Source organism: Rutidosis leptorrhynchoides, chromosome 1 (genome assembly GCF_046630445.1).
Source record: "Rutidosis leptorrhynchoides isolate AG116_Rl617_1_P2 chromosome 1, CSIRO_AGI_Rlap_v1, whole genome shotgun sequence".
NCBI lineage: Eukaryota > Viridiplantae > Streptophyta > Magnoliopsida > Asterales > Asteraceae > Rutidosis > Rutidosis leptorrhynchoides.
Genome location: NC_092333.1, coordinates 36,373,973 through 36,386,557, shown reverse-complemented (window position 1 = coordinate 36,386,557; position 12,585 = coordinate 36,373,973). Strand labels below are relative to the sequence as shown.

The window sequence follows — 12,585 nt, the reverse complement described above, 5'->3', positions numbered from 1 at the left end:
CATTACTCGTTCTGACACCATTTGTTCCTTTCGTTCTATTAACCCCTGGTCCGTAGACCTCACACTTCGCCGCGCTATGACCATTTCTTTTACACTTGTTGCAAAATTTGGTGCAGAACCCCGAGTGATACTTTTCACACCTTTGGCATAGCTGCTTCTGATTGTTGTTATTGTTGCGGTTATTATTGTTATTGGGATGATTGTTGTAGTTGCTGTTGTTGTTGTTGTTGTTGTTGTTGTTGTTGGGCCGTTTGTTGTAGTTGCGATTGATGTTGCGATTGTTGGGATAATTGTTGCGATTATTGTTGTAATTGCTGTTGTTGTTGTATTGGTGATTCTTATCACCGTTTTCCTCCCACTTTCTTTTGACTTGCTTCACATTGGCCTCTTCAGCAGTCTGTTCTTTAATCCTTTCTTCAATCTGGTTCACTAGTTTGTGAGCCATTCTACATGCCTGTTGTATGGAGGCGGGCTCGTGTGAACTTATATCTTCTTGGATTCTTTCCGGTAATCCTTTCACAAACGCGTCGATCTTCTCTTCCTCATCTTCGAATGCTCCCGGACACAATAGGCACAATTCTGTGAATCGTCTTTCGTACGTGGTAATATCAAATCCTTGGGTTCGTAACCCTCTAAGTTCTGTCTTGAGCTTATTGACCTCGGTTCTGGGACGGTACTTCTCGTTCATCAAGTGCTTGAATGCTGACCACGGTAGTGTGTACGCATCGTCTTGTCCCACTTGCTCTAGATAGGTATTCCACCATGTTAACGCAGAACCTGTGAAGGTATGTGTAGCGTACTTTACTTTGTCCTTTTCAGTACACTTACTTATGGCAAACACCGACTCAACCTTCTCGGTCCACCGTTTCAATCCGATCGGTCCTTCGGTTCCATCAAATTCCAAAGGTTTGCAGGCAGTGAATTCTTTGTAGGTGCATCCTACACGATTTCCTGTACTGCTAGATCCAAGGTTATTGTTGGTATGTAGCGCAGCCTATACTGCGGCTATGTTTGAAGCTAGAAAAGTACGGAATTCCTCTTCATTCATATTCACGGTGTGTCGAGTAGTCGGTGCCATTTCCTTCAAAATAGTCAAACGGAACAAGTTAATCATACAGAATATTAAGAGTAGTTAATAGTATTTCGTAGCATAATATGAACTCATTTATAAAAGCTTTTTCTTCATATTAGCATTTTATAAGTTTAAATTCGGGTAGTACCTACCCGTTAAGTTCATACTTAGTAGCTAATATACAATTCAACTACTACAATTCTATATGAAAAACTGATTATAATAATATTTCGCGTTCAAACTTTTACACAATATTTTACAAACTTGCAATACCGCTTATTTTACATATAGCATGAAATATAACACACAATAAATTTGATACAAGATGGTTGTGAAGATAATTCTAGCTAGTACACAAGTCGTTCAGCAAAGGCAATAAAGACACGTAGTTCATACGTCCAGAAACAAGTCATGCATTCTGGTTTTACTAGGATTACTTCCCATCCTTGGTCTTGTGGAACATAACCGTTATGGCCGTTGATAAGACAGCGTGTTGTAACGTCGTCAAAAGGACGAGGGTTACGTAATGTCCAACAGTCCTGTAACAATCTAAAAACCTCATTTCTTACCCCAATTACCGACTCCGTCACTTGTGGGAACGTTTTGTTTAATAGTTGTAGCCCGATGTTCTTGTTCTCACTTTGGTGAGAAGCGAACATTACTAATCCGTAAGCATAACATGCTTCTTTATGTTGCATGTTAGCCGCTTTTTCTAAATCACGAAGTCCAATATTCGGATATATTGAGTCAAAATAATTTCTTAACCCGTTGCGTAAAATAGCATTTGGGTTCCCCGCAATATATGCGTCAAAGTAAACACATCATAACTTATGGGTTTCCCAATGTGATATCCCCCATCTTTCAAACGAAAGTCTCTTATAAACCAAGACATTCTTGGAACGTTCTTCGAATGTCTTACAAACTGATCTCGCCTTAAATAGTTGTGCCGAGGAATTCTGACCGACTCTAGACAAGATTTTATCAATCATGTCTCCGGGTAGGTCTCTTAAAATATTGGGTTGTCTATCCATTTTGTGTTTTTAAACTGTAAAATAGACAAGAGTTAGATTCATAAAAAAAATACTTATTAATACAAGCAATTTTTACATATATCATAAAGCATAAGCACACTATATTACATATATTACACCACACGAATACAACTATCTTATTCTGACTCGCTTGTTTCTTCTTCTTCGGTTTTGGTTCGTTTTGCCAAGTTTCTAGGGATATATGATGTTCCCCTAATACGAGCTGTCGTTATCCACATTGGTTTAGAAAAACCTGGTGGTTTAGAGGTTCCTGGGTCATTGTTACAACTTAAGGACTTCGGGGGTTGACGATACATATAAAGTTCATCGGGGTTGGAATTAGATTTCTCTATTTTTATGCCCTTTCCCTTATTATTTTCTTTTGCCTTTTTAAATTCAGTTGGGGTAATTTCTATAACATCATCGGAATTCTCGTCGGAATCCGATTCATCGGAGAATTGGTAATCCTCCCAATATTTTGCTTCCTTGGCGGAAACACCATTGACCATAATTAACCTTGGTCGGTTGGTTGAGGATTTTCTTTTACTTAACCATTTTATTATTTCCCCCACCGGTTCTATTTCTTCATCCGGTTCCGATTCTTCTTCCGGTTCCGATTCTTCTTCCGGTTCCGACTCTTCTTCCGGTTCCTCTTCGGGAACTTGTGAATCAGTCCACGAATCATTCCAATTTACATTTGGCTCTTCATTATTATTAGGTGAGTCAATGGGACTTGTTCTAGAGGTAGACATCTATCACATAATATCAAACGCGTTAAGAGATTAATATATCACATAATATTCACATGTTAAAAATATATAGTTTCCAACAAAATTTGTTAAGCAATCATTTTTCAAGTAAACACGGTCGAAGTCCAGACTCACTAATGCATCCTAACAAACTCGATAAGACACACTAATGCAAAATTCTGGTTCTCTAAGACCAACGCTCGGATACCAACTGAAATGTCCCGTTCTTATTGATTAAAAACGTTCCATATTAATTGATTTCGTTGCGAGGTTTTGACCTCTATATGAGATGTTTTTCAAGACTGCATTCATTTTAAAACAAACCATAACCTTTATTTCATCAATAAAGGTTTAAAAAGCTTTACGTAGATTATCAAATAATGATAATCTAAAATATCCTATTTACACACGACCATTACATAATGGTTTACAATACAAATATGTTACAACAAAATAAGTTTCTTGAATGCAGTTTTTACACAATATCATACAAGCATGGACTCCAAATCTCGTCCTTATTTAAGTATGCGACAGCGGAAGCTCTTAATAATCACCTGAGAATAAACATGCTTAAAACGTCAACAAAAATGTTGGTGAGTTATAGGTTTAACCTATATATATCAAATCATAATAATAGACCACAAGATTTCATATTTCAATACACATCCCATACATAGAGATAAAAGTCATTCATATGGTGAACACCTGGTAACCGACATTAACAAGATGCATATATAAGAATATCCCCATCATTCCGGGACACCCTTCGGATATGATATAAATTTCGAAGTACTAAAGCATCCAGTACTTTGGATGGGGTTTGTTAGACCCAATAGATCTATCTTTAGGATTCGCGTCAATTAGGGTGTCTGTTCCCTAATTCTTAGATTACCAGACTTAATAAAAAGGGGCATATTCGATTTCGATAATTCAACCATAGAATGTAGTTTCACGTACTTGTGTCTATTTTGTAAATCATTTATAAACCTGCATGTATTCTCATCCCAAAAATATTAGATTTTAAAAGTGGGACTATAACTCACTTTCACAGATTTTTACTTCGTCGGGAAGTAAGACTTGGCCACTGGTTGATTCACGAACCTATAACAATATATACATATATATCAAAGTATGTTCAAAATATATTTACAACACTTTTAATATATTTTGATATTTTAAGTTTATTAAGTCAGCTGTCCTCGTTAGTAACCTACAACTAGTTGTCCACAGTTAGATGTACAGAAATAAATCGATAAATATTATCTTGAATCAATCCAAGACCCAGTGTATACGTATCTCAGTATTGATCACAACTCAAACTATATATATTTTGGAATCAACCTCAACCCTGTATAGCTAACTCCAACATTCACATATAGAGTGTCTATGGTTGTTCCGAAATATATATAGATGTGTCGACATGATAGGTCGAAACATTGTATACATGTCTATGGTATCTCAAGATTACATAATATACAATACAAGTTGATTAAGTTATGGTTGGAATAGATTTGTTACCAATTTTCACGTAGCTAAAATAAGAAAAATTATCCAATCTTGTTTTACCCATAACTTCTTCATTTTAAATCCGTTTTGAGTGAATCAAATTGCTATGGTTTCATATTGAACTCTATTTTATGAATCTAAACAGAAAAAGTATAGGTTTATAGTCGGGAAAATAAGTTACAAGTCATTTTTGTAAAGGTAGTCATTTCAGTCGAAAGAACGACGTCTAGATGACCATTTTAGAAAACATACTTCCACTTTGAGTTTAACCATAATTTTTGGATATAGTTTCATGTTCATAATAAAAATCATTTTCTCAGAATAACAACTTTTAAATCAAACTTTATCAAAGTTTTTAATTAACTAACCCAAAACAGCCCGCGGTGTTACTACGACGGCGTAAATCCGGTTTTACGGTGTTTTTCGTGTTTCCAGGTTTTAAATCATTAAGTTAGCATATCATATAGATATAGAACATGTGTTTATTTGATTTTAAAAGTCAAGTTAGAAGGATTAACTTTTGTTTGCGAACAAGTTTAGAATTAACCAAACTTTGTTCTAGTGATTACAAGTTTAAACCTTCGAATAAGATAGCTTTATATGTATGAATCGAATGATGTTATGAACATCATTACTACCTTAAGTTCCTTGGATAAACCTATTGGAAAAGAGAAAAATGGATCTAGCTTCAACGGATCCTTGGATGGCTCGAAGTTCTTGAAGCAGAATCATGACACGAAAATAAGTTCAAGTAAGATCATCACTTGAAATAAGATTGTTATAGTTATAGAAATTGAACCAAAGTTTGAATATGATTATTACCTTGTATTAGAATGATAACGTACTGTAAGAAACAAAGATTTCTTGAGGTTGGATGATCACCTTACAAGATTGGAAGTGAGCTAGCAAACTTGAAAGTATTCTTGATTTTATGTAACTAGAACTTGTAGAATATATGAAGAACACTTAGAACTTGAAGATAGAACTTGAGAGAGATCAATTAGATGAAGAAAATTGAAGAATGAAAGTGTTTGTAGGTGTTTTTGGTCGTTGGTGTATGGATTAGATATAAAGGATATGTAATTTTGTTTTCATGTAAATAAGTCATGAATGATTACTCATATTTTTGTAATTTTATGAGATATTTCATGCTAGTTGCCAAATGATGGTTCCCACATGTGTTAGGTGACTCACATGGGCTACTAAGAGCTGATCATCGGAGTGTATATACCAATAGTACATACATCTAAAAGCTGTGTATTGTACGAGTACGAATACGAGTGCATACGAGTAGAATTGTTGATGAAACTGAACGAGGATGTAATTGTAAGCATTTTTGTTAATTAGAAGTATTTTGATAAGTGTATTGAAGTCTTTCAAAAGTGTATAAATACATATTAAAACACTACATGTATATACATTTTAACTGAGTCGTTAAGTCATCGTTAGTCGTTACATGTAAGTGTTGTTTTGAAACCTTTAGGTTAACGATCTTGTTAAATGCTGTTAACCCAATGTTTATAATATCAAATGAGATTTTAAATTATTATATTATCATGATATTATCATGTTTGAATATCTCTTAATATGATATATATACATTAAATGTCTTTACAACGATAATCGTTACATATATGTCTCGTTTAAAAATCATTAAGTTAGTAGTCTTGTTTTTACATATGTAGTTCATTGTTAATATACTTAATGATATGTTTACTTATCATAGTATCATGTTAACTATATATATATCCATATATATGTCATCATATAGTTTTTACAAGTTTTAACGTTCGTGAATCACCGGTCAACTTGGGTGGTCAATTGTCTATATGAAACATATTTCAATTAATCAAGTCTTAACAAGTTTGATTGCTTAACATGTTGGAAACATTTAATCATGTAAATATCAATCTCAATTAATATATATAAACATGGAAAAGTTCGGGTCACTACAATATATATATATATATATATATATATATATATATATATATATATATATATATATATATATATATATATATATATATATATATTTATAATTTTCTAGTTCATTTTATTAGAGATTTCATTAGAGTTGATGTTACTAAAGTTAATGTTAAGCGATTGAATGTTCATGTTAAAATATATTTTCTTTATGAAAAACAATGAGAATGTTATTAAAAGTGTTTTACGATGTCATATAATTATAATCGAGAATAAATTATCCTATTGGTCGTGAACCAAAGGGTTGCTCCGAGAAATCTTTTCTTTCTCGAACCGAAGCTAAGGAGAAAGAGAATCACTCGAATAAGATTTCAACGTTGGAAGAAGACCTATCCTTATTTTCAAGTTTGTGTGTATGACTTGCAATTTTTTAGATTTAAATGTTCCTCCAATGAAGTGAGCAAGGGCATGCGATCGATGCTTATGAAAACATATTAGCTATCTATTGTCTTTTGATTGCACAAATGAGTAAGTGATGTGACTTTCAATTGTATAGAATATTAAGAACTATTATTTTTGATCGTATAAATAGAACACAATTTTTTACCATACATATAGAATAACTTGATATGCACATGGAAATTCATTAATCCGTTTAATTCAACAGATATGAATATAAATATGGATAGATGAATTAAAATTGAATGGGTATATAAATATGAATAATTTTTTTTAATAGATATAAATGTGGATATGAATATGACATCATCCAATCCATATTCTTCATGTTGTTGTTCTAGATTAGTTGCCCTATATTTTTTCCTTATATTTTTTAATTGGTCTTGCTCATTGTATCGGTTGTTTTCGTGAGCCCTCATTGCTTATATAATCTGTTTAGCTCGTTAGTTTTAATTGTATGTATCTATAATTTTTAGGAGTCTAATTAACTTGATAATTCTTTTATTTATTATATAAGTTTAACGTTTTTTCGCTGAACAAAAAGAAAAATAAAATTCAATTCATATTCGATCCATTGACATTTCTAGCCAGATGAATTCGATTTACTAATCTACGCGTTTTCAAAGGGACTGGTAGTGTAAAAATCCATTGTCATTCCCATCCACGAGTTAATCCGATTTTAGAAGACTGTACGGGCACAAACCGACTCGAGGGCTAGAACTGTAACTTAAAGATAATCATAGGAGCCGGAATGCAATTTACTCATCAAAATTTTTCCCCCAATTTCTCCGTCAACATATACTCACAATTAAAAGACTCAAAGAACACATAACTTTCCATATCTGTTGCTATACTAAATCCATGTCTACGCTATCAAATTCATCGTTGCTTTTGCCCAATAAGCATTTATCATCTGGTATTTTTCTCGAATCTTTATATATTGCTTGTTTGAATTCACTTTATCAGTTAGTATTATACTTCAACTATGTTAAAAATACTATTTTGAAGTAACTTATGAGTTATTGGATTCATTTTTCTTGTTCTTTTTTCTGTATGTGTTACTTATGTGCAGTGATGAATTTTATAAACCTAATAGGTGCATTATGTTTGTATTGATGATTAGTTTCTATGTAAGGGTTTACTAGAGATAAGAATTTGGGTGTGCTGGAAACTAATTATTATGATTTAGACTTTGTATTTTTATGAGTTCTAGGTAAGGATTATACTCACTTTGAAAATGGAGATAGGGCACTCTTTTTGAGAATAGATGGATAAGAAATGGGTATTAGATTATTGAAATTGTTTTTGACATATAATCGAAAGTATGTTAGTTGTGTAGAAAGAATGCGAACTTGTTTTTCGTTTTGGTTTGTCTCTGTAATATATGCAAGAATGTTGTTAGTGTTGAAATGGAATAATGAGTACATTCATTTGCTATGTAATATGATGAAAAGCATACATATTTACTCTCTAGATTTTAATGACATGGGGTGCTTGCTCCTAAATATCCATACGTTGATGTTATATAAACAAATTAAATAAGTTTTTATATTGAATGAGTAATGAATAAACATGGCCGGTTGCTAACGTTTTGCAACATGTGAGAGTATGCTTATGAGTCGGGTCTCTTTTTTATATACATCTCTTATCTCTTATTGCGGAACAAGTCCATTACCTCAAAGAAAGTTACGTTTTTGTATAATTGGTTTAGTATGAATGCAGTGTATTAGTTTTAGTTTACTCAGTTAGTTACAAAAAGTACAACCAAATTTATCTTAAATTCTGAGCTGGTGGTTGAATTTTGAAAAGCACCAACAGAAATGCTTGTAGTATCTGATGATATCCATTCAGGCTCTATGTATTTATGAATTTGTTTGTATGGGATTAAAATATGGCGATGAATTCGTGGCAGGATTCTCTTCAAATAAACATTATCTGGGTGTCGCCAAATTATCGTTTGGGCAAAGCTGCATATCCAAGAGGACATCGTCTATCGTTGCACGATACAGGTAATTATCGTCTGCCCTGGTCATGATTGCGTGTTACGTGAAAGTTCCTACTGATTTCATGATTATTAGTTTTATTAGAAACATATATATTATGAATCAGTTGATCCGATTTATGCTATAAAGAAGGATATGAATAAAATCATTTAATGGGGTAAAAAGTTACAGAAGGTGTCTAATGCGTAAAGTCTTCTCAATAATCTTATTCAATGATTCGTATAATTTTTATGACACACTAAATCATAGATAAGTTTGGACAGAAAATGTTTCGGGTCAATGTGATTTATTCCAAAACTATCGGTACTGATTTGTTAACCATTAATCTTATTTGTATCCAGTAATGATGAAAGATCAAGCGATGTGAATGCGTTCATTGGTGGGTTTGTTTTAGGAGGTTTGTTTGTGGGCACACTTGGCTGCATTTATGCCCCTCAGGTCTGATTGGTCGGTTTATCTGGCATGCATAATGATGCTTAATCGTATTTTTCTTTCATATGTACAAAATCATTCTTTCTGCAGCATTATTATTATAATGTTTACACGAGTTTAATTTTTAACAGATAAGCAAAGCGCTAGCTGGAACTGATAAAAAGGAGTTGTTGAAGAAGCTGCCCAATTTCATTTATGATGAAGAAAAAGCTTTGGAGGTACATATATCTACTATCATGCTTTGTCGTTTTGGTCGAAAGTGATTTTAACGTGGATTACTTATGCCGAATTGATAAAATCATCAATAGAGTGATAAATTATCTTGCTCATTAATACTGACATCAAATATATATATATATATATATATATATATATATATATATATATATATATATATATATATATATATATATATATATATTTTTGCGTCAAATTAGATATAGATTTTGTAATTTTGTGTCACTTTATAGTTCGATACTTCGATTTACTTTCACATGATACTATTCTATTGAAGCCAAGTTTTAACTTGAGTTTAAGATTTGGGAATGATGCATATATCAACATTTTCCCTATTTCATCAATACTTGTACCTGTTTCGTATGTAGTGAAGGAGGTATAACGGGCTGGGCTGACCCAAAACACTTTTTCCGATAAATAATGATCACCAACTGTATAGTATTATTTAAGTTTTCCTTTGTAAATGATTTGGTGGATTTGTACATAGTAATACTCTCAGGGACTTTTGAGTTTTGACCCATTATCATTTTAGCTAAATTCTTTTTAGCCGTTAGAGATACAAACCTTACCTGACCCGTTCATAAGTAAACGGGTTAAAATTGCCACTGTCAAATACTGATATGCCTGTACTTATTTGCAGAAAACGCGTCAAAAGTTAGCACAGAAAATAGCAGAGCTGAATTCTGCAATAGATGATGTATCATCTCAATTGAAATCAGATGATGATGAGCCCGTTGTTAATGGCGTTGTTCCCGATGAAACTGAAGCTCTTGCCTAAGGATGTTAGACTCATGTTCTCTCATGGTCTATCTTTGTTATCAATGGACGTTTCAATATAAAGTTTGACTTTATGACGTTGGATGTTCTTAGTACACGTTCTGTCTATTTTTGTTACGTTGATACTTTTGAATGTTACAACTTTAAGTTTAACCGAAGCAACACATACCTAGTCGTCGAATTAATTACCATGATCTCCTTAGAACAGGTGCAAAACAAGTCAGGTTTGACCAGTTCATTCACTTCTGAAGGGAACGGATCAATAATATTCGGCCAATTGATAAAATTACGCCATAATAATGAGATATAAAAAGGTGATCAACCGTTGTTGGACATACTTTACAGAAAGCGCAGTTGGTAGAGGCCAAGTTAACTCCACGACTTGCAAGATTTGATCTTGTGGCCTGTGGGAACCTTGTTTTGACACAACCTCCAAATGAACACGTTCGCTTTGTTCGGTAAACAAGAAAGACATACGCTAGTTATTTGTGCAAGGACTTGATCTGATCATTGCATTATCAATTAGATATAACAAACATTTAACAGAAAATTTGCCATTCGAACTTAGGAGCCACTTCCAACCATCAGATGATGTTGACAATTTAGGAACCGAATTAAGCATGGTTTCCAACTTTTGCCAATTCGTCAAGTGTTCTTTCTAGAATGTGAGCTCTACAAATTCAAGTTCCAATCAATCCCACACATTATTGTTTTCTACGTTTTTAACACAATCAATAACCAAGGCATTTTGATTGGACATATATGGATCGCGTATATTATTGGTTCTAATCTATCTATCTATACTTAATTAATATTAATTAATATTAATCTATATTTCTATTAAAATCCTATAATGATAATGTCATTATTAGGTTAATTCTTTTGTTAAGAAAAAATCAAAAAGAAAAAGAAAAAAATTTAAGCTCTTAAGGTGATGTCATTAATCTAATTAATGACTAATTAAATTAAATCTACTTATTTATTTATTTCATGTTTTTCGGGAAAAAAATTCACTCTTATTAATTATTATTAATTATTATTATATTATTATTCAAATTCAAATATTAGTTCTTTTACGAGATTAATTATGTTATATATGTACGCGAAATACACGTCTTAATAAAAAGTTCTAATGTAGACTTTTATAACAAGGAAAATAGTAATTATGATGAAAATTGGAAGGTGATGGTGAGAGAATAATTGTAGTTCATTTATTCCGATCAAGTTAAGTACATCAATGTGTTTATAAAAACAACGAGAAGTTTCTTAGTCGGAATCCGTCGGGTCATTAAACTAAATGACTTTAACGTTTAAATTCAGTTAATACCTAAAATATATCATTAAACTGTTTCACTTAAACAAATCCGTGGTTCCACGGGTCATTTAACTAGTTAAAATTAAAATGCTATAACGATAACATCATAAATAGTCATTTTCCTTCATTGAAAAAAATCAAATTGAAAATAGAAAAAAATATAACTCACTCGATGACATCATAAATCAATTTAATTTACAATTAAAATTTAATCTTTACAATTAATTATAATTTAATTACTATGATTAAGATATAATTTAATTATTACAATTTTTATAAAAAAATTCAAAAGTGTTATAATTCAGTAGGCTTATAACTACCTTTAATGGTTATAAGAACAAAGAGAGAAAAAGAGAGAAGAAGGAGAGAAGAAATATTGATATTGATATTTCAAGAGAAATGGTGCACCTTAAATGGTTACCATACATGTCTATTTATAGTATAAAATATTACTATGCAAGAAATATAATAATAATAAAATTAACATCCAATCTAGATATTTTATAACACAATCTAGATATTTTATAACACTCCCCATTGGATGACAAATTTATTAGAGAATAACTAGTACTGCCTCGTTAAAAACCTTGCTAAAGAAAACCCATTGGGATAAAACTTTAGCTAAGGGAAAAAGAGTGCAGTATAGAGTTGACTCCCCCTCAAGTAGGCAACGCCTGAGTTGTTACATCTTCTGAACATGCCTCATGCCAATATTATGAACGTGTGTTCTGAAAATAGCAGTTGGCAGTACTTTGGTATAAAGATCAGCAGAGTTGTTGATTGAACGTATCTCATTTTAATCTGGTTGTCTTTTACGAGATCTTGAGTATATGAGAAGAATCTGAGGTTTTTATCTGAAACTGTATCATCTAAATCTTTTATGTACAAGTTTAGCCCCTGTGATTTGTCTACAGTCTCCTTCATGGTTTGCTCAAACCCTTGTTTCAATTCCTATTCCCTTGTAGTCTTTTCTGAGCCTTACCAATATACCATTCTTTTCCATCAAACTTATGACCGTTAAGACCGTCTATGGCTTTGGCGCCTCGTCAGTATTTATATTTTGTTCAGTCACTTTTGA

General features: G+C 32.3%; 1 protein-coding gene across 1 annotated transcript; it reads left to right on the top strand.

Moving 5' to 3' along the window:
- Nucleotides 1–7,531: 7,531 nt before the first annotated feature.
- LOC139858974 (uncharacterized) lies at nt 7,532–10,350 on the top strand. Its single transcript, XM_071847802.1, has 5 exons — nt 7,532–7,659; nt 8,656–8,752; nt 9,088–9,184; nt 9,310–9,396; nt 10,056–10,350. Exons 1-5 carry the CDS (start codon nt 7,605–7,607, stop codon nt 10,191–10,193), a joined length of 474 nt encoding a protein of 157 aa, XP_071703903.1. The 5' UTR covers nt 7,532–7,604; the 3' UTR covers nt 10,194–10,350.
- Nucleotides 10,351–12,585: the final 2,235 nt, after the last annotated feature.

What these genes read in the sequence shown, in the direction of transcription:
- LOC139858974 (XM_071847802.1), top strand. Translation starts at nt 7,605, where the DNA reads ATGTCTACGCTATCAAATTCATCGTTGCTTTTGCCCAATAAGCATTTA. An exon ending in GCTGCATTTATGCCCCTCAG is followed by an intron (nt 9,185 to 9,309) that starts GTCTGATTGGTC and finishes AATTTTTAACAG; the next exon opens with ATAAGCAAAGCGCTAGCTGG. An exon ending in ATGAAGAAAAAGCTTTGGAG is followed by an intron (nt 9,397 to 10,055) that starts GTACATATATCT and finishes ACTTATTTGCAG; the next exon opens with AAAACGCGTCAAAAGTTAGC.